Genomic DNA, 22,912 nt, shown 5'->3' with positions numbered 1-22,912 from the left:
CATGGATGTAAAAGGAGACGTAAGACATTGTGTAAACAATTTCGCAAATATACTGAATTTGTTAGTAATTAATAAATGGTTAAACTTCTTTATTTTACTCCATTCAACCGTACCTTCAATGCTTTGGCATCTAACTCTGGAGCTGGCTCTGTTCACGTACTGCAGCTGTATTTTGCGTATAAACTGCATATTTGTATTTATTGGCTGTCTTGCACTGCATCCTGCTGCCAGGACAACCAATATTCAAACAGCACGATTGCCTCGTTGTGTCTTTGTCTTCTGCATTGTGACTTTTGTTTGTGTGCCTGACCAAAACCACTTCCACCATGCTCTACATACTGATAACAGTAGTTCTGTGTTCTGTGTTCTGCGGCTCTGAAGCCATGAAGATGATTTATCCATCTTGGCAGGCATGCATTTCTGCTTGTTTATAAACTGAACAGTTTATGGGGTTCTTTACTTTGGCACTGCTGTCTTCATCTGTCTTTCTGCAGTGTTTTTTATATTTCTTCTTTTACTGAATAATCTCTTCGATGCAGGAGAAAAAAAAACATTTTAACATTGTTTTTTAAAGCCTGTGAGTGTAGGCGCTTTAAAGATACAACCTGACTGAGCTGGCAATAGTTTTGGACAATGCTGCACAAAAAAACTAGTTTGACCAATACGATGAGATAAAAGTGGAAAGGTTAATCTAGGTTAAACTGTTCCATAATAATTTCAGCTTCAGCCTCTTGCTGCACACCTGCATAACTCTGCATTGTGAGACTGGGCAGCATCTGGCCTGTCTGTGTATTTGTTTGCCCATCATACAATTCTTCTGCGCTGTAAACAACACGATTGAGGCGCTCCTCTCCCTGCGTTTGGTTGAGGATCTTTTCTTTGTGCTGCTAGTCAGCCCTGTTCTCTTTTTTTTTCGTGTGCTAAAAATACTTGTGTGGACAAACAGAAAACAAAAAGAAAGGGAGAGAGAATTTCATATACTGTTGCGACACATTGAGCATCCAAGAAATGTTTTGAAATATTCACAACTGTCGAGCAGCCACAGTTTCATTCCTACTCACAGACTCACCTTCAGCGTTGGAGTTATTAAGGTGTTATTATAGCTGTAAAAAAAAAAAGATCAAGATATTCCATGGATAAACCCTAAAAAGTAATTTAACTCTATAATGTGCAGACTGTATACCAAAACTCAACCTGTAAAGATTTCATCTAGTGCAGCATAACTAGATATTTATTTTTGAATTTCATCCACCCACAAGAGACAAATGAACCAATGACTCCATGGCAATAAGGCCCAATGTGACACTTCGGAAAATCTCCCGAGTAAAATCCATGCGTGGACTTTGAACTTCTAAAAGGACACAGCTTGTAAAAACATTCTGCGACAGAGAGAGAACACGATCCCAGTGTAAGCCATCCGGCTTTTGAAGCTCCTCTCCACTTCAAATTGAGGGTAAAGGGTCAAATCAAGAGAAGAAGACATTTGTAAAAACGATGGCCCGAAGAGAGATTAGACGGCGTAGGCTGATAGCTCATTTAACATCATCCAGTGGCAGTGTGAATCTGTTTCGCACCTTTGTGAGAGTTGCTGAGGCAATGTCATATTAGCAGGAAATACCAGTTTGAGCTATTTATTATATCCTGAGAGTTTTGTCAATTGAATATAAAGTGTACAAAAAGGGATTAAAGGCAGCTTATATTGGCGTATTTATCACTATCACAGAGGAGGGTTTGACATACATGGCAGGGTTGGCTGCTAATTTATCTCTGTGTTACAGTAATGAGATGTAATGTAATGTATCCTATGCAGTTTACAGATGTCTTATAAATAATAGGCTTATTAAAAAACACTTTTGACGTGCGCCAATTCTTTGTGTGCAACGTGTAAGTGAAAAGCTGATGTTCTTTAGACGGAGTATGCTCTAGAGTTTGGTCCCTGCCCGGCTGATGGCTTGTCACTCCAGCCCTGGGCTATCCATACGAATGGGTGACTACAATAGAGTCAGTAGACAGGAAACACTGGCCTGCCCAGTGGCCTCCTTTCTCCTCCACATGGACCATAATATAACGACCCCGTTGTATGATCAGCCGCACATTGATCTCGGGGCCGTCTAGCCCTCAGCACATTTATTAGCCACCGATCATGGAAGTCCAACACTAGTCGGCAGCAAGGACGGCAACATATTTGTTCTCATTGGGAGAAATTATCTAGTTATTTTGTGGATGTGGCCAGGGGACATAAAGCCTTAATGACAAGAGGGTGATGGAATGTCAAGTGTTTAAAAGCATGAATAAATCTAAAGGCTCTCGAGGGAGTCTTTGTTTTCCCCGCTGTTCTCTTTTCCTCACTCCACTTTTGCATATTTTATTTCAAAGGAGAATAAAAAAAGTATTTCTCTAGAGTGCCCGGTTGCCGTTTGGCTTTTGCTCAATGTAATTGTTTTGGGTTTTTCAGGTTGTGATAAAGACGGTAACTGCTTGTGTGTGAGAGAGAGGAATAGAAACAGAGCGAGAATTAGAGAGAGGGATGGAACGGCCTGGGTATCTGTAAAATGTGTGTGTGTGTGTGTGTGTGTGTGTGTGTGTGTGTGTGTGTGTGTGTGTGTGTGTGTGTGTGTGTGTGTGTGTGTGTGTGTGTGTGTGTGTGTGTGTGTGTATGGTTTATGATTACATGTCCTTTTGTGGAGCACATCAACCATTCATGCAAGAGAAACCATTTCCTGCCATGCACTCGCAGGCAGCAGAAAGTGACATTGAACGTTCGTATACAAGCCTGAAAATCTCATGTACAGCCGATATGCATCTCATGAGAGAAACGGCGTTCATCATTTTTCGTCTCAGTGCGCCCCGCCCTTCCTCCGCCTCCCCCCCGGTCCCGTGACCGCGGTGTCATGGCTGTGCGCGGACTTGAGAATAACGGCAGGATGGGGGCCTGATAAACGAGAGCTGATAAATCAGCATCGCCAACAGAGGCAGAACAATATCTGCTGAAGCAGAGGGTGAGCCATTCCAGAGATATCTGCCTGCAGTCAGTGAGAACACAGGGAGCCGTAGATCAAGGCTGGATGTCGGTGCGATTGCTGCGGAAAGACCTGGGACTCAAGAGCAGGTCCCCGCCAGTCTCTGTGGGCGAAGCAATCCAAATGAATTGATCTAATATTACACTTAGAGGGCAACAGCGTAGAAATGAAACTGATTGATTCCACACAAGTGACTCAGTCTATACACAAATACATTAAAGACTGTGCCTGCCCTGTGCGTGCACTCGCTGTCATCCAGCCTGCTTACTTATTCATTCCAAAGGTAGCATGCAGGGAACTGGGGAAACCATAAGAAATATGGTCTTTCTGCTGCGGGCCAGAAATTTCTATCGATAGCCTGGGTAGCATCCATCTTCCCAAAGTCCACCAAAGGTCAGGAGCAGCATAACTTAGAAAGCCAGTTTTGCATCGGATCCTAGTCAGTATTCTGCATGTTTACTGGCAGTCCCCCCACGGAGGCCGGGTTGGATCTGTGACACTCTGCTCAGGCATCCACACACACACGCTGAGGAGCTGAGGATGGCTGTCTAGTAAATCTGCGATGGTGAGGGGGCGGCGGTGAAAGCATTGTTTCACAGTCAATAAAAGGGGCCCTGGGGTGCTTGTAAGAACAGCAATCTGCAGCCATTTTCCAAAGAGAACATCTTGGGAGTACTCAGGGGGTTATAAGTTAAGTTCCTTCTCGCATTTGGAGTTAATATTTTCAAAAAAACCAAAAAACAATAATGTGCCCAGCACATATTGCAGTGTCTAATGGGAAAATGATACGTAGTCACTGGAATGCAATGTGCACATGGGAGCCAGAAGGATGCACAACAAAACCGACAATGTCAGCCAACAAATGATGGCTCATTATTTATTTATCTTTATATTCCTGAGGTGGTTTATTTTTTTGGGAAATGTGCATTTTGTATGTCAAAGACATAAACTGGCAGATTAAACCTATGTCGTTTTCCCATCCAATTTAATTAGCTTTGCAAATAATTCTAGGCCTATTTGCATTCCCTTGCATTACTATTTTTATCCATTTGTCAGCTAGCTTAAAATATGCAAATTAGATGCTATTTTGAGCAATTATTTCACCCATCCTTACTGGACCATATGGCATATAAATGAAGAAAATATACTTCTCACACAATAGTCATTCCAATTACTGCTCACTCAGTCAATGTCAACGAGGATAATCTTCAAACTACATTTTCCTTTAATTCCCCAGAAAATACATTCCAGCATCACTCTCTTTCTTGTGTTGTTTAACAACACTGCGAGTCTATTAATGGTAAAGAACTACGTTTTGGGCGTGGACAGTGAAGGAGCCGTGTAGAGGCTGCCTTTATGTCCTGGGCTCTCTTAGATTGCCAGCTTTCCTTCGGGGATAATCCATGTTGTGAAATTGAAGTACAGTGTTGGAATTTCAATTCTTTTTTTTTTCTCCCCCCGTTGAGGGTTAAAAAAAAAAAAAAAAAAGAGACAAGACTTGACTGCTTGGTGGATATGAACCCGTTGGAGCAATCTGAACATCAAGATGACAACACGGCAGGGCGGGAGAGCCTGTAGGGGAGTTAAAGCTGGAGACGAGACGGCTTAAGAAACTGGAAGAATGTACACGGTAGCACCATGCTGCAGCTGTAGAGCTACTCCTCCTACTAGTTTGACAGTTTGGATTGTCTGGCGGAGATTTAGATGAAAAGGTTGATATATAATTCTCAGATCCGTCCGTTAAATGTACAAAATGCTTTACTACTCCATTAATGCTGTAAAAAACGCCTCTGAAAATATGTCCGGCTTGGATGCCCAGTACTTAACGTCTGAGTCATAAAAAGCACATGATGAAGCCTTTTTGAGATGTTGAGTCACCGACCACATCTGTGCCGACCAGAGATCAAAGCAAAGAAAGCAGGTAGGCAAAGGTTTAAGTGGTGTAAGGCTTTCACTGGCAAAGCAGAAACAAAAGGAAGTACATCCAAGCCAGACGTCTTTAAGGAAGTGATTTTGAAAAAAACTAAATCTGACTCAGCTGCAGTCGAAACAACACCTTGTTGTTTAACATTTCACCCGACGACAAATAAAATGTCATGTTGCCTCTGGCTAATGGAGTGCGCAGCTTTGCATACTTGGAGATAAGTGATATATGCCAGACAAGGTCACCTGAAATCACATCTGTAAAAAAAATAAAAAAAATATGAGTCCTCGCCTCAACGCAGGAGGATGTATGGAAAACGACTGGTGTTCTTTAGAGATAGCGGGTGTGGAACACGGAGCAGCTACACTGATTACACCTGCTGAAAAAACAAAAGGCAGGTACGGTTCACTGGTCATTCTCTAATAGACATACATCAGGTTTTTGTGTGAGGACTACAAAACCAGACTTGCTCCTGTCTAATTTGGTTGAATTAATAAGCCATGACCACATCTATTCAGCCGGGGTGCATGGGGTGGCTGTGTGAATAAGAAAAATCCCAAGGTGGCAGAGGAGAGACGGGGAAGGGAGGGCAGGTGACGGCTAAATGGCGGACGTTTTGCGACTTTTATCACCGGGTTTCGCAGCACACGTGACGGCTGAGCAGATCGTTACTTCACCACCACACACACACACATACACACACAGTCTTGGTCTTGGCTTCATCCTTCCACCTGTCCCAGGGGTGCAGCACGCAGTTTTTGGAGGCATGCTTCATTTTGAGGTCAAGTCCAATCTGACCTACAGTACTGCACAGTACAAATGGCTGATAGCAGACAGGTGCCAGATGGATTTGGCATTTCCGTGAGCCTTTGACCTTGACTTGGCTTAGAAACACACAGATAGTGTTACAGAATGAGGTTATTGTTACTTCTTACCCTCAAGCCGCACAACTTATCATATAACCACTTGGCCTAAAGGGTCTGAACTGTTTACGTGTGCAAACAAATAAAGAAGGGTATAAATGATTTATTCTTCCCTCTAATAAAATATATTAGAATTATCTTTTTTTTTTTAGCTATTGTCCTTAGAGATAGATTGCACAATTCGCAATCTAATTACGCCTCTGCAACAATGCTGAGTTTGAGTAAAACCAAATAAATAAAGAGGCAGTGTAGTTTTTTAGCTCCAAAATTAGCATTTTATTTGGATGGTCGGGGTCAGAGATGTATAATTTGCTTTCCAGTACACATGGTTATCCTCAAGGCTTAAGTCCAAAACCTTTTCCAGTCTTAAAGCTGATTCAGTAATTAGTGCCTAGCATGTCATCCCACTCCCCCCCACCCCCTTTTTGGTACAAATTCAACAGTTGTGCTGACAAGATCACTACTTTTCCATTTTTATCAATGCAATTTTTCACATTTTATACAAAAAAAAAATTAACTTCTACACATTTAATGTCACCCAGATTTTTTATTTTTTTTTCCACTTTGTAAATAAATTTGGGAAACAACATTTTTAACTTTTGTTGTCATGAAAAGATAAAAACATGCAAAAAACTTGAATTTGTAGTCCAAATTATACATTTACAAGTTTGGAACTTTTTGCACTTTTTCATTACTACAATAAAAGAAAAAGATCAAAGAGAAAAAAGAAACATTATGTACACACATCTTTTTACAGAAGTAAAGTTGAAAATATCAGATGATGACTAAGGCAAATGAAGTGTACATAGATTAGACCGAAACAGTTTTTTTGTTGTTTTTGTAAAATACTACATCACCTCAGAAACAAATGAAAAAAGAAAAAAAATCTGCTACAAAAGTATGATTCATAACTCCCTTTATTTGCAACCAGCTGCATAATTGTATTTTTTTTTTTGTGAAAAAGTCTAGAAGTCTAGCGTACTGTACAGTGCTGCTCTTAACTGATTTTCTTTTCATCCAAGCTAACAGAAGATCCTTCATTTCGTCGTCTTTGTAGTTTATTTAAATAATCTTCAACAAACAGGAGCGTTGTGTAACCAAAGAAAAAAAAGCATGTAGAAGCATACCAGAGTGTAACATACTTTGTTTGAAATCACTCCAAAAGTCAGTACCATTAAAGCCTTGAACATAAAACTAATCATTTAGATCCAAAAAATGTACAAAAAGGCACATTATATCCCAGTGCTTCTGTACTGTGAAATTCAAGTGTAACTGAGCGCATTCAATACCAACAATCCGAGTGGCGACAGCCCACCAGTGTTCCCTCCCCACATCCTCCGTACTCCGTAACCACAGCCTATGCCTAAGCTTTCAACAAGCATATGTATGCGTAGACTACAACAATAAGCCTAGGTTGGTTGTTTTTGAAAAAAATTCAGAATCAATGTTTAGTTATTTTTTTGTTTTCTTTTCTGTCACAGTTCCATCACCCTCGGGGAATATCAGAATCCGTCCGTGTCCATCAACAGGAAATCTTTCCTTTTCGTTTTTTTCATTTTTTTTCGATCTCTTCTTCCTTCGCAGAGTGGCCGTGTGCTCTAGTCATCGCTTCCACCGTACATGTCCGCCAGTTTTCTAAAGCGCGGGCCCCAGTCGTTGAGGTAATCGTAGTCCTGGTCGCCCCCGCTGCTGGAGGAGTTGAGGGAGCTTAGGGAGCCAGCTGTGGAGCCGCTGCCCTCGTAGTCGAACACTAGCAGGGAGTCGTAGGGAGGAGCGGTGGGGTCGTTGTCGGCTGCCTTAAGTCCCTGTATGGAAGAAAATCAAACCGCGGTTAGATGAGAGGATTAATATGAGTCTGCGCAACAACACTTCTGCACACAAACAGACTAATCCATCCTGAAAACCCAGTCAGTGGTTCTACCTCCACTTGTTCAGGAAGTCAGATTAATCAGGCTCTAGTGTTCCTTTGAGTTTCTGCTGTGTTTGTGTCTGAACTCTCCTGATGTTTCTGGGATGTCGGATTATCTGCTGCTTGATCAAAAGCCAAAATTGAGCGGCCTCAGATGACTGGAATCCCCCCCCCCCCCTCTTCAAGAGAGGCAGAACAATTCCAGCTCTTTGTCTTTTAATCTTGACAGCAACGTCTTTAATAAATCATACTCTATCTGAGTCCTGCCTGAACAGTAGAGGAGGAATTGCCGTGTTTCTACACGTTATCTCGGGGCTCGTGGTGCTGGTTATATTTTGGAGATTGTGCTCGACATTCCCAGAAATCCTTGTCGCGGTTTATGGATTGCTATCGATTCCCAGCCCCATTCCCTAACGGGACTCAAGAGACTTGATGGATTGCTAATCTAGGAGTTGAGATGTACTTCGGCCATGAACCACTTTGGATCTAAGCCTGGTTTCTGCCAGGTTACCCAACAAATAAGAAATTAATTAACAGTAGTGGGGAGGAACGGGACACAGAACAAAAAGAAAATAAAAAAATCGAGACCTCAGCCCATTGGGAACTTGTCAAAGATTTATAGTTTCCTCCGTGCTGCCATTACGGCGCTGAAATGCTCTCAAATAAAAAGACGGATTGAATTAAAGTGCCTGGGCACTTAGCGATTATTTTCCACTTGTTAGCTTCCGTTAAGTATTTGCTCAGGGCTGCAATGCTGATAATTTGGTGGGAAAATATGACAGATGGATCGTTCATTACAATTACAACCATAATCGCTCCGCTGGTTATGGCCCCCTCCGTCTCCAACCAAAAACTCACTGGCAGTTTCATAAGGTTAGTCAATCACAGAACTCAGCCTCGTAATTTCGTGATAACTGAGTCACCCACTGTGCTGGAGATGATCGCGACTCTGGGAGATATGTTGAGCTGCCCTCACCGGTTTGAGTCGCCTCCATCCCACAGATAACAACAGAGGCGTGTAATAAAACCCACTGGCGTTTCTATTCAGAGAACAACCTTGCCAGGGCTGCAACGTGGCACTATGCTAAAAGAACAAAAACAATGAACGCAGTCACTTCAGCTTTGACACTGTGTCCACCTGTGACCAACAGAGGTCATGTCAAGTTGGTGCCCTCACCCCACCCTACCCCACCTTTTATGGGAACAGACCAGGAGTTCACTGATAGACCTTTGTTTGTCCGACTGCGAGGTTAAAGTCCTTATGCTAAACCTCTGCCTAATTTATTTGTCCCTCTAATTTAATTAAGAGCCACAATCTCCTGGGGGGCGTGTGCACATTTCAGGACGGAGATCAGACACCTCCCCCTCCCCCCACCCCTCACCGTCTCCCCCCGCTCCTCTGGCGGCAAGCCCTTATCAGTTAGGTCAGATTCCAGCACAGTGTGAGCGCCAGAGCCACCATGACTTGAGCTTAAGCGACAGTCAAATCTGGGACTGAAAAACAGATCAGCGTTGCCTGGTTGCAGTGAGCGTTTTTTTTTTCTGGGTCAGGATGCTCAGATTAGGAATGTTCCAAAGGGTCTTGTGAGAGCGCTAAAATAACAAGGATGAAGGATGGTGAGCGTTGTCAAACTGTTCCTCATCGAGCAGCGCAAAAAAACCATTAAATTTCAACTCGGCTCAATCGTCCGTTACGACAAATGTATTATGTGTATTCACGACACACGGCGAGCGCGAAAATGAGCGGTGTCTGGGTAAAGGGATCTGAGAGATGGATTGCCGGGGAGCAGAGCTGAGAGAGCAAGTTTCTAATTTAAAAACATGGGCGCCATCCAAAAACTAGGAGAGAACTCCATTTGTAATGCTGTGAAACTCTTGTCTGTTGGAGCTTGTGAAAAATACATGACTGCTCTTTTCATTTTACATTCTCCCTTCATGCTGGAGTCAATGATGGCCTCAGGCAAACGAGGGCACTCTGAACAGTGCACTCCGATAGCAAGCCAATGTATTGCGTCTCTCGTCTCCCATTTCTATGCTGACACATCTATAACTCTACTTTGGGCGGAAAGTGAGGAGAAAAACAATTATATCTGATGTGTGAGTTAGCGTCATGTACTCTTTGGGCTTCATGTGTGTCTGAGTGGATGTATGTGCGATGAGAGAAGCCTCTGCTCTTTCTGCTTGGGGGAAAGATGAAAACAATTCTAATAATAATATCTGATTCAATTTAAAGTTTCCCTCGCACTGCAAGGCGATGCGCAACTGCTTGATGAGTCCTATAAACCAAATTGTTTATTTAGATACAAGTTTATGATAAGAAAAGGCATTCAGCTCGAAAATGAAATTTGAGCTTTGTAAACGCACTGATTCTTTCACTTCAGCTGTTTCCCTGGGATTTGATTTCACCGTTGAACAAGACAATCTTAGTGGTTAAAAAGAAACTGTGTGTGCTGGATGGTGTTCTTACCTCATTGATGAAGTCTCCGATGTCTCCGGGGTGGGGTGCTGCTGACCTCATGGGGTACTGTGGCTCAGGGTGGAGGGGTCTCTCGTCTAGACGGCGGATTCCAACCGGCTTGATGGCATCGGGCTCTATCGTGTCCGGCTGCTGGAGCTGACTCAGGTCGTAATCCTGTGGGGGGGGGACACACACACGACACATAGACAGATGGGAGTTAGCTAAAGCAGGCGTGACGAGACCCCCGGACTGGAGTGTGATTATCCAAATAGGTAAACACATGAAGTTCAACTGAGTGGAGGGAAGAGATTTTTAAAGTTTGGAATGCAGCGGGGAAGAGTCGAGGGTACACTGGGGAAACTTTAAATCTTCTTGTCTGTGAAGCACACGCCCAGGGACAATTTGACACATCCAAAGAGCCGGCGCTGAGGGGGTCCAAGCTGAGGACCACATCATACGCCGCCGAGTGTTTGTACTTGTGCGGTGTGCTGCAGGAAGGACGTGCAGGCGACTGCTCTGCTCTAATCAATGCCCAGACACGGGATGGTGGATATGCATAAGCCCATCGCTAATCCTATTAACATTACCAAGGCAACCTGAATGGCTCGCAGTTTGTGCAAAGTCATGGGCAGGAGGAGGAGAAGAAGAAGGAGGAGGAGGGGGGGGAAGAGTGAAGAGAGAAAGAGGCCGTGGTGAAGAGCAGAGCTGAGCTGAATGACTGGATGGAGTCCCGGTGCCGGCAGATATGATGGAGAAAATGCCATTGGAGAATCAGGGTGTGTGCCTAATAAGCGTGCATGATGGATTGTCCCTCTTTAGAAGATTTTCGGTAATCCATCCATCTCTAATATCCCCCTTCAAAATTGCTTTTGCTTAGTTGTACATGTACCTTACACACAAAGACGCCTGCACGCTCACTCTCAGGGGGGAAAAAAAAAAAAAAAGGAAAAAGAAAAAGGCTGCAGACGCTCCGATGTAAAAATAAACAAGAGAATAAATATAAACCCTGTGATGATGCACAAACAGCCCAGATATACAAACACGACAAAGCATGTGGCCACTTGACAAACACCAGCTTAAGTCCACACTACAAAGTATCATGGCAAATCCAAAAACAAACACATTGATTATTCATGTTTAATTTGATTTCATGGTAGAATGACAGTAAACCCTGAGGCCAGTTGAAGAGGAACAATGGTCACCACACATGGCGCAGTGACGCCATCCATCATCTTCGGTCAATTTCAGTCAAACTACAGTTTGACCTTCTCGGAGGTCGCACACCAGAGGGGTCAGGAGTCGGTGACAGGAAAGGCAGCGGAGACGTATAATGGCTGGACTCAGCAGGAAGATCTAATGACATACCAGCCCCCCTCCGGGAATTTGACTCCTCTCATGTACTCTGGCCTGGTGAAATGGCCGCCCCTGGCCCTCATGACCCACATTCAGACACGATGCCAAGCCTTACACGATGCCAAGCCTTACACACTTGATCTGTCATGAGACACAGCTGGGCAAATTAAAAAACAGAACTGAGTTTATTGATTTCATCGTTGTTGCCATGATCGTTACAGGTAATAATAACAACATTGTACACATATGTTTAATCCTGGAATCTGGAAAAGCGGTAACCTTAATTACAAAAAGCATCCAATGGGGCAAGAAGTAGTCACATGATCACACAGGATTAATGGCAGTCGATAGAGGGACTTCCAGGTGCCATAGTGAGCACATACACAGGTTTCCTGTGCAATGATGGATTATTACACACATTTCCTGTGTGCTAACTTTTGGCTTTAACTACGAAATATGACAATTCATATAATCTGGCTGTAGTGCTGGCTTGCTTACGTTAACATGTCTCAAATAAATAGATTGACATTTTGGCAAATGGGCTTTCTTGCGGGGACTTGGATGAGAAAATGTATCACACACTCTCGTCTGTCTGTTCAACATAAGACTAAAGCCAGCAGCCGGTCAGCTTAGCTTAGCTTAGTTCAAAAACTGGGAACAGACGTGCCATTAGACAGATTTTGTGACCTTTGGACAAAGCAGCTAACTGTTTCCCTCTTTTTCACCAGACTTTATGCTAAATTTCGGGGATTTCCACTTTTCCGGTCATTGAAAACGTATGGAAAATGGGAAAAAAAAACCCTCATGTCCTGGAAAACCTTGTGTTGTCCTTGAAAATGATTTCAACATTCTACTAATTTCCTTTAGCGGAGAATGAATTACCATCTGAAAGGACGTTAACGTTGAACATGGAAGCTTATGAATGAGAGTATTTTGAGCAGGCAGCTCTCTAAAGTCATGTCACATTCGAGCACACAAGAGTTGAATGACATTATATAACGTTGCTTTCTTCCTAGCTTGTATTTAACCATTCCATCCATTATCCGTAACCGCTTATCCTGCTTAGGGTTGCGTCGCGAGGGGGGGCTGGAGCCAATTGCAGGAGACATTGGGCGAAGGCAGGGTTCACGCCGAGCCTTAGGCCTTGTCCACATGTACACTGGTATTTTTGTAAGCTTAGATTTTTCAATTCATTCCGAGCTTTTGTCCACAACCAAACAGCATTTTAGGTCACTAAAAACTGAGCTATTGTAACATTTTGGGCCACAGTGAGGATTTTCAGAAACTGAGGTGTCACCACTGAGCCGAGGAGGTGTCAAAATGCGCCAGAAAGGTCACGGCTACATTAGCCAATGCGACACTCCCGTCACACAGACCCAGTTGCCTGTGTGTGTGTGTGTGTGTGTGTGTGTGTGTGTGTGTGTGTGTGTGTGTGTGTGTGTGTGTGTGTGTGTGTGTGTGTGTGTGTGTGTGTGTGTGTGTGTGTGTGCATGCATTTTTGCGTTTTGGTCTGCACTGATATTTTTTTTAGAAGAAATGAAACACCCATGTACATGTGAACAAGGCTATGGACTTTACGTCTTTTATGTCAGACGTCAAAAGAGAGGAACATATTAGTGTATGGCGCCAGCTCTCATCACTGAACGTGTCCTGAAAAAGTCGTGGAAAATGATCTCTAGAAAAGAGTGGGAGGTCTGACCCATATGAAACCATATAGAAATGAGCACAGCATCTAATGACCAGAGGTGCAAAAATGAGCCCCAGATTGTGATAAGCCAGAATTATCTTGCTGATATTAGAGATGTTACAGTTCCTCTGACATGCTAGGCTTGTCTCTGGTGACAAAAACACAAGGCACTTACACCATCTGCATAAACCGGTCTGATTTGCTTTGTTCCATTTACATGGGATTGAAAAACAAATCAAAACAATTTTTTAAAGCACGCCTCCGAAGCCTCGCTGTCTCTAAGGTTAATGTGCATCAAATCACCTTTAGGTCATTTGAAGAAGCCGATGACTCATCCCTTTCTTACATTCATTTTTCTTCACCTGCGCACGACAGCTTGATTTGCTATTATTTCTCCATTATTATTTTTTTCCATGTCCGGGAGAGCGCGCGGCCTGATCAGCTGTCTGCCTTGTGATAAAATGAGTGCCTCACAAAACAAAACAAGCCAGGGCAATGGCAGCGGCGACTAAAATCATATACTCTGAGAGCACCCAATGGCCTGACACTTCAATTTCCTCCCCAGCGGGAGATAGGGAGAACAGAGGTGGGCATTATAGAGACCACATCGCTGGGAGAGCAAGGGCCATTTTTTACCCAACGCTGACTCTCCTGATTCCGCAGACAGGACCATTTTCTCCTGGCGCTCTGCCCTCCTCTGCATCACTCAAAAATGGAAGCTTGCTCTCTCTACAAATTGAAGTGTTTTATCATGAAACAGTTTCCTTTTCAACATGTTCTGGTCTGGTATGACCATTTTGTGTGTGAAAACCAGGATGCGAATACACGAGGGGGTGCACTCCCTCTTGCCTAATCACCAGTTGATGTGTAATGGCTTTCCAGTGATATTGTTTCCTTAGACAGAGCTTCATTATTGTGCCACAGCAGATGTCTATCTCCGAATGACATCAGCTCACCAATTACAAGTCTCCGAGGCTAATTTGGCACCGTGCTGGGTCAGACAGGGGTCTCCTGCTTGATCTGATCTACCTAAGCCAGCGGAGCGTTTCAGCCAGCGGCAAAGAAAGTAGACCATTTGTTGTATTAGTGCATTTCTTTTTAAATAAAATGATTCCGTTCTGCTAACAAGGGGTCATTAGGACAATTGAGTTTGTGTCTGTGTGTGCCTGATCAGCGCGGGGGGATGAAGAGATGTGACTTTATTGAAGCCTGTGGCGCTGCATTTCTATTGTGTGTGTGTTTGTGTGAAGCGGGATCCAGTTCCAGTTCAGGAAGCAGTTCCAATATTTCCAGAACCGATTGGAAATGTGTTTGTCTTATTGATTCAAGTTTTTGAACCCCGGCTCCTTTCTTTCAGGAAAAGGCCGCTTTTTTCCAGTTTACAATAAAAACGGTCTCACTCCTCATTGTGACAGTAAAGTGTATCTTGGAGCAGCATAACAAGCAGGAATAGAAGGAATGCATTGTAAGTGCATGTGGTCTTGTGGGAAAAGAGTCTAGGTGGCCCCCTTTGTGCTTATACTGCTTCAGTTATGCAGAAACTGCTGCTGTGCTGCATATTGTAGATGTGACCTGAATGTTTCTCCCTAGCCCACCCGCCTTATGTCACCCTCTCAGAAACACTGCACAGCTTCATGGTGTGTTTGGCCGGTTGTTATTTGACATTTTGATATGCTAGTACTAAATGAGCCGAACCAAAACTATATTTTTTGTGCTTATTTGACATTTCACTGAGACGAGCGAACCAATTTTCTGATTCATAATACCATAATTTGGGAAAAACTAAAATGTTGTTAATGCAGGACACGATCGCTTTCAGTGATAAGCAGATTGAGAAAATAGGTTTTCAGAGACAACAGAATCGCTAAGCAGTCGGCACTGTTAACCACATCATTCTCACCTGATCCTCCTCTCCGCCGCCTTCCTCATCGTACTTGAGGATGTTATCTCTCACATCGTCCTCTGGGTCGATGAGGAGCTGCTTGGCCTGACGCTCTTTGTCGCGGCGTTTCATCCACACCACGAACATCAGCACGAGAACTGATGGACAGACAGACAGAGAGAGAGAGAGAGAGAGAGAGAGAGATCTCATATTACAAAACATAATAACTGACATGTTTTGAGACAAATGTAATCTGAGCCGATGTTTTAGAGCCTGGATAGGCGCCCGATCAAGGCTATCTTTTTGGTAATCCTGCCGTAATCTAGCCGTATCTCGGATAATGTTTAGCTGTCTTTGTAATCCCCATGTGCGTTCCGTGTGATGTGCTGTTCGAAAAGGGGCCCGCTGAGACACTCACTGAGGAGGATGATGATGCAGAGGAGGATGGAGATGATGGCGCCGGTGCCCAGACCGGCAGCCATGATGTGCTGCTGGTCGCTGCAGTCTCCGTTTATGTCGCACTGGCACACTTTGATCCGCAGATGGGAGGTGTTGGACATGGGCAGGTTGCCCGAGTCCGTGATTATGATGGGGATCTCGTAGATGCCGCTTTCGAGGAAGCCAATCTTCAGGCTCAGCTGAGCATAGTCACCTGAGAGAGGAGCAGTACAAAAGACAGGAACCGTGAGTGAGTGATCCACGGCGGCGCCTCGTCAGAGCAAAAACACGTTTACAAGCAGTAGTGAGACAAGAGATTAAGTTACTCAATGTGTGTGAAAATAAAATAACATCATGTTTCTTCAGCTTCTTTCAGAGAGGATTAAATCCAAACTCTGAATAGTTGTTTGTATAGGCCGTGTTACACAGTAAGATTACACTCCTTTTACCGCAAATGCGCAGCGTAAATTCCTACCTGGAAGTTGCATCAGCATATCTAATCCAAAACATGGTCGGGATTTAGATTTGGAGCTTATAAATCTACTGAATACCTTTTTGATAATGCTGCTTAGGCTCAATTCCCAGCTGCAATAAATCCAAATGCCATTATCCTATTAAGATATATTCACTGCTTTACAACTCACACTATCTAATAGCTAAACACACAAACCACTCATGTTTTTTTTATTATTTCAAATTAGCATAAACAATTAATGACTGCATGGTAATGTTAATATATTATATTGTCTCTCCCTACTCTACCTGACCCCTCTGCAGTGGGCTATTTAGACGTCTCCAAAGTGTTGTCAACAATTGCTCAAGCTTTAATTACTAAACAACAGACTGCTGGCTGTTATCACCATATTGTTTTTATATTTAAAAGTATTTCTTTCTAATTATTAGACGCGATTAATTGAAAAAAAATGCTGAAAAGGACCAATTCACATGAAAACGTCAAATGAGGATTAGTTTAAACCTGTGTGCTCTGTGTCTTACCGCTGACTCTTGTTATGGTCCAGTTCCTCCTAACGTCAGGGGGCGGAGGGCCAACTCAAAGGCAAAGGGCCCGGCATTGGGGTTCAGGTCTCCGTCCAGTGCGGTGATGTTGATGGCATTTGGCTCTGGCTTCTGGCATATCTCGGTCTCCTGAGGGAACACCTTGGGGGCGTTGTCGTTGATGTCCCGCAGGAAGATTTGCAGAGTACCCGTGCCACTCGCTGAAGGCACACCTGTGGTGGCCATAGAATGACAAACACACACACTCAGCACATACATATTTATGAAAAAGGTACACATGGATGGGTATATCAATACTATTGAAATGCCGTTCCTCATTTTTGCAGTTATTATGCAGTCGACAGAGAAAAGTAAAGTATGGAGTTTATTCTTTGGGTCTCATGCTATAATAAGACACTCTAAACAGCTATTTACTCTAGTGGGAGAAGACCCATCCAAACTGCATACTGATCTGAGAATCTCATCTCAAGTGAGGAGGCAGACAGAAAGAGGGAGATATCAGAACATTTGGCTAGTGTGTGTGTGTGTGTGTGTGTGTGTGTGTGTGCATGTGTGCGTGCGTGTGTGTGTGTGCGAGCGAGCCCGAGGACCGTCTTCCTGACGAAGGACACGGGACAGGAATACTAAAGCAGACAAACAGAGCCCACTGTCGCTCCACTCAGGCTCCTCTATGTATTCGCTCAGCTAAGAGGCTTTTTTTTTTTTTTTTTTTTCACCATTCAGGCCACGCTCAAAGGAGCTAGTCATCCAATCCTGACCCATTAATGCAGAGAAACCTCTTTATTGGAAGAGTTTTTAAGCCTATTGGCCCTAAGCTATGCTCCGCAAAACAGGGTAAACCTGAACAGAGGTAAATCCCGCCAGTGCCGGGGAAGAGGTGAATGTATCCACACGCTGGATGGCTCTGGGATTGCTAGCACATTAACCTTCGACTAAGGTGGTCAGTGTTTCCAGACATACCAAGTGCCTGGTACAAGGTTGACCTTCAAGCACAGAGGATGTATTTGTGGCTGTAACTAAGTTGTTTTATTTCTTCAACAGAAATTGTGCGTTTGTGGACTGGCTTCAGATGCATTACAGTGGAAGTCAAGGTGACGCTAGGTGGAAGATGGGCCTTTCTGAGAGGTAGGCTACTGTAGACAGTTTTCTTTTGAAAAGTTTTCTTTTGAAAAAGGCAGCATTATCTCCTCCTGAATGCTCTGACAATAATGGCATAGAACAGAGTGCTCGTGTAACAATCTGACTGAAACACCTAAACAGCCAACCGGTGCGTCACGGGAGCTAAAAGAGGTATGTTTGGTAAATGCAAGTAGCACTTGAACGGTAACTTACCGCTGTCAGTCGCCAGGAATGTTGCGTTGTACAAACTGTTCTTCACAAAGGGCGACTCTCGGTCCAAAACGGCAATTGTTGTGACGCGACCGGTGTTCGGGTCAATCCTTAGCCAGTTGGCGGGATCTGAGAGTTTGGAGTATCTGAGGGAAGAAGAAAAAGAGATTTAAAAGTGTTTTATAACACTTACTTTTTTGAATTTCAAGTCAGGAGTTTATCTGCAAGATCTGTTTGTAAAGTAGTGAGAAGGATAAGTAAAAAATTCTGCAGAAGAAAAATTTCTCTTGCGTCTTCTAAAAAATGTTTTTATTTGTTCACACAGAATGAATATTTCAGACATCATGCATTTTACATAATTCCAACTTTTGAGAACAGCTTCACAGGGGAGACCAAACTGGCTCGTTGTTATCAGTAGCTCAAACTAATTTGTAGGACAAACCGAGGAATTACAGAGCTAGCATATTTCACATGGACTGTTTTCAGGCTGATAAACTCTATCACGGCCAACAGCTGTGAGGAGAGGCGTTTGATGATGAACGGGAGGGGGAGGGGAAAAAAAGGGGTTGTTGGCTGCGTAGTGTTATTTGAGCATTAATGATAAAGAGAGTGGCCATTTCAATCATTATGTCACTCCTGTTTTACACTTAAAGTACTATATAGTCAGTGATAAACCTACTAGCATCTTCATTTCAGTTGATGCTAATTATTTCAGCTGAATGTGTGATGAAACAGTAAAACAGAACATCTGTGCTGGATGTTTAAGGGAGAACAGACATTCTAGGAAATGAAGCTATAAAAAGGACTTAACTCAACCTTCTTTTTTTCTTTTTACTGTAAAATCTACCTGATGCTCTGCTGCATGAAGCGATCGGGGTCCTGTGCAGTGAAGGTGGTCAGCGTTGACTCCGACATAACTCCCTCGTCCAGTTTAATGAGTTTGGGGTTGGGCTCGAAGTAGGGACTCTCGTTGACATCGATCACCCTGATGGAGACGGTGGCGGTGGACTGACGAGGAGAGTGGATGCCTCTGGCCAGGGGGACCTCGTTCTTCGCTTCCACTGTCAGCACGTACGTCCTACTGGTTTCATAGTCAATAGGCTGGAAAACAGTAAGAGGGAGTTTATCGAGAGGAGATCAGGCATCAGGATGCAGGGTGAATCAAACAAAAGGGGAATCACATTACATTTTTTTGGTAATGGGAGACTGGTGAGAGAGCAACCCAAATAGCTCAAGCTTTTTCTTCTTCTTGCATGAAAAATCTCATTGTGAAAGCTCACAATAGACAATGAGATGCAATAAAGAGACTTTATCCATTTGTGGTCAGATAAAAGCATAAGCAACAGCAAAAGAGCTGGTGAGGGAGCTGTGCAACCAACCATTTCTGCCTTTTAAAATCATGTTCCAAGTATTAATTATGCATTTTCAATTTAAATTTACATATAATCCAAGCGGAGAATTTGCCAGTACAATTACACTGTACTAATTATTGTCAGAAAAATTGATTGTAAAAAAATGAAACAATTATGATATTTGTGACAAATCTGCTGCAGTGACCTTCAATTTTATCATTAATGGTCTCCTGTGAACTGCGTTAGACAAAATGCTTCAATCCATCAAAACAACTGAACTATTTTCTTTTTTTTTAACAACAAATGTAACTGCCAGATATTAAACCTCTCAGAGCAGCTCTCAGAGCAGCAATGTAACACATTATTAACACCATATCATGTTATAACTCGACTATGTGTAACAAATGTTCACTTCATTATGTATAACACCTGCATTTTGTAATAATCAAGATGTGCATTACAAAATGTGGCCTTTTAATCCCAAAATATGGGTGATATTACATGACAAAGTGAATATTTATAACATTTGTGTAGATATTACATAATGCGCTGATACAAGCATGCCTACATTTCCTATGCATCGCCAAGGGATAACAGGGGCGGAGTTTGAAGAGGAGGCCTCACCTTGACGACCGTCACCAGGCCCTCGTTAGTGGTCGGATCAGTGGGCACAGAGAACCTGCCGGTGGGGTCGCCCCCGGTGATTTTGTAGACGGCGTTCCAGGCCGGCGTGTTGGGCTGGTCCTTGTCAGTCACCGTCAGGTTGGCCACGATGACATTGACGCGGTTTTCAGGCACCTCGCCGAAAAACTGCATGAATAAAACATGAAAACACAGAGCGAGTTGTTAGTGATACTGCTGGTGCAGCAGAAATACTCCCCGAGCCCTGCCTCACACGGCACAGCAGGACCGATGTCGGATAAATAGACATCTAAGGTAACTCATCATGATGTCATCTCATTCCCTGTCTTCCCCTGATGGCACAACAGTGGCATTACAAATTTCTGTTATTTGCAGGCACAGTAAGTGCCTCTTTCACTCGGGCATGCTTCCCAGTAGTTGCATGTGTCAACATTTGGAGGGGGGGATATAACACTTTACACATGGCTGGCTACTTGTATATCTGTATGGCTTCAGAAACGCTGGTCAAGCAGAACTAGGTAAGTGAGCAGAACTGGCGGTTGAGTGCATATACGGGGTGAAATAGGGGTCCTCGTGGTGCTTTCACTTCAATAAGATGGCCTCGTTGACGTCTTAAATATGACTTTATTTCTTACCGTCTCAGCAGTAAACTCCGGCGGATTGTCATTAACGTCAGTGACTCTGATGACAGCGGTGGCTGTGTTGGAGAGGCCGTACATGGGGTTGCCCTCCATATCAGTGGCCTGGATGATCAGCGTGTACTGAGGCACTTTCTGAAAGGGAAAAGGAAAGAGAAGCAATAGCGGGATTAAAGCACAATTCTTTGATCTTTGAACCATATAATCAATTTTGTGGCCACGCTTTGAGAATTTCACTGAATTGTCGGTTTGAATATAACTGAGGACAAAAACAATTCAGTATATTGCAGTGCGACACATAACTTCCACAAACTACAGCCTCCAAATTCAGTTGAATCCACACATCTCACACAAATTCTCAGCAAAAAATAAAACAAAGAACATTCTAATTTTCATAAAGAGGTATTTTTCTAGACTGTTGTTTTAGATTGCGATGGACTTTACAAGTGTCCCCGAATAAGGTGGCACCTCAAGGTGTTCAACTGAAATGAAACAAATCTGTCCAGCTTCTTAATCATGATGACTAATGGTGTCTTTTTACATAAATACCCATTTATTCTCTATGGGGGATGCCAGTTTGCGAGTGCATGTGTGAGACTTGCACCTCTGCTATGTGCACCATCATGAAGATAACAAATGACTCTCTTCACATTAAAAGCCACTCAGGTGACGGACCAGTTGCTAGGTAATGAGAGCCGGGCAAATTACTTTCATGGTGGCAACTGGCGGACATAAAACGGCGGCCCCAGGGCGGAAGTGATTGAGCAGCCACCTAGCCAGATTGCCCTCAGTAGAATTGCACCAACTGGCTCCAGCTTTGTATATTTTTCTTTTTTTTTTCTCAAACAGCCATGCGATCCAATTAAATGAAAGAAGGGGGTAGCATTTACAGCAGGGGAAATAGAGAGGGAAAATGGTAATAAGGCTTCTGCTTTAGAGAAAGAAAGACGGAGAGGGCGAGAATGAAGGAAAGGAAACATTTAGCCGCTCAGTGATGCACGCTGCCTCCTTGTAAGAGTAAATAAGTGTGAAACAGCCAAGTCCATTTCTACTTCTCATTTAGACGGTAATCAACAAAATTCCCTTTGGCTCATTAGTTCTCAGACAGTCTGGATATTAGCAAATATACTCAAGCTGTGTTTTGTCATCATAAAAAAAAAAAAAATGTTCAGCCCATTTATGTAAACAAGAAAAATGGATGCGTTAATATATATCTACAACAGGCTGCGAACGCAAGATGAAAAATAATCAATATAATGGTCTCATTTAAATTCTGAAACAATCAGTGGTTTCCAAGTCTACATTCATAAACATTAAGTTTCCAGAAAGCTAAGTCATAAACCGATGGACCAGAAAATAAGAATTGTAGGAAAGACAATGTGTCAAGCACCTCTCTGTCCAGGCCTGCCGCCACCGTAATGATGCCTCCCGTCATATTGTTGATCGTGAACATGTTGGAGGTCGGGCTCTCCGGATTCTGAGACAGGATCTTGTAACGCAGCATCCCATTGGCTGTTTTTGGGTCGTCTTTGTCAACAGATGTCACCGTCATAACAAATGTTCCTAGGGGATAAGAGAGAGAACAAATACTGTAACTTCTTCTTTTAACGGCCCTCAAAAGACATTAGAAGTTGAGCGAATGGTGCCGTATTGAACAGTTCTAGATTTAAAGCCTTGTAATATAGAACTCCAATGTTCTTGTGATCTTTAAATACCCATAAACACTCTAATGCAAAGTTAATATAAAGTGGCCAGCCCAGGAATGCCATCGATGCTGTTTGTTGGCTTAGCGTGGTATATTACCTGGCTTGGAACCCTCCGGAACAGTGCCGTTCCAGATCTGATGAGTGAACTCGGGTCTGTTGTCGTTCATGTCGATCACATTGATCACAATGTCAATAGGGTTTTCTACTTGGTTGCCGTTCAGGTCCACTGCATGAGCTCTCAGCTGGAGGAAACACAAACACATCTGGGCTGTAGAACCGTACGAGCAGGGACGAGTCTCAACTGTACAAACAACATATCGGGACAGAGCGCCAACTACTCACTCAACATCACCCATTGACCTCTGAATTTAATTTTGGTTTTGTACAGACTAACTTCGCCCCACAACAAGCTCCAGTATGTGCAAGGCAAAAGACAAACACATGATTCGTTTTTCGAGGCAGATAACCTGCCATAGAGTTGTCAACAACAACACAAGGCTTTTAGCTGCCTTTTTCATGGTCGTCTCTTGAAACAAACTGATTTTATTCAGTACTGTTGCCTACACTAGTTCAACACAGGTTCACTTCTGTTTTAGGAAAACAACTCTGATTTGCAGTAGTACATCTTTCCTTC

General features: G+C 43.3%; 1 protein-coding gene across 1 annotated transcript in view; it reads right to left on the bottom strand.

Annotated features, from left to right (window-relative positions):
• Window positions 1-6,133: 6,133 nt before the first annotated feature.
• The window catches only part of cdh2 (cadherin 2, type 1, N-cadherin (neuronal)), a 59,734-nt gene continuing 42,955 nt past the window's right edge, over window positions 6,134-22,912 (bottom strand). The window contains 12 exon segments of the mRNA XM_054623536.1: window positions 6,134-7,672; window positions 10,244-10,408; window positions 15,175-15,314; window positions 15,575-15,808; window positions 16,591-16,635; window positions 16,638-16,823; window positions 17,944-18,086; window positions 18,788-19,041; window positions 19,917-20,102; window positions 20,570-20,707; window positions 21,963-22,135; window positions 22,376-22,520. Coding sequence (XP_054479511.1) covers window positions 7,466-7,672; window positions 10,244-10,408; window positions 15,175-15,314; window positions 15,575-15,808; window positions 16,591-16,635; window positions 16,638-16,823; window positions 17,944-18,086; window positions 18,788-19,041; window positions 19,917-20,102; window positions 20,570-20,707; window positions 21,963-22,135; window positions 22,376-22,520 — 2,016 coding nt within the window. The 3' untranslated portion in view covers window positions 6,134-7,465.

Source organism: Anoplopoma fimbria, chromosome 3, assembly GCF_027596085.1.
Source record: "Anoplopoma fimbria isolate UVic2021 breed Golden Eagle Sablefish chromosome 3, Afim_UVic_2022, whole genome shotgun sequence".
In the NCBI taxonomy this organism is placed as follows: Eukaryota; Metazoa; Chordata; class Actinopteri; order Perciformes; family Anoplopomatidae; genus Anoplopoma; species Anoplopoma fimbria.
Note: the sequence above shows the minus strand (reverse complement) of the source record. Positions and strands in the feature narration are given on the sequence as shown.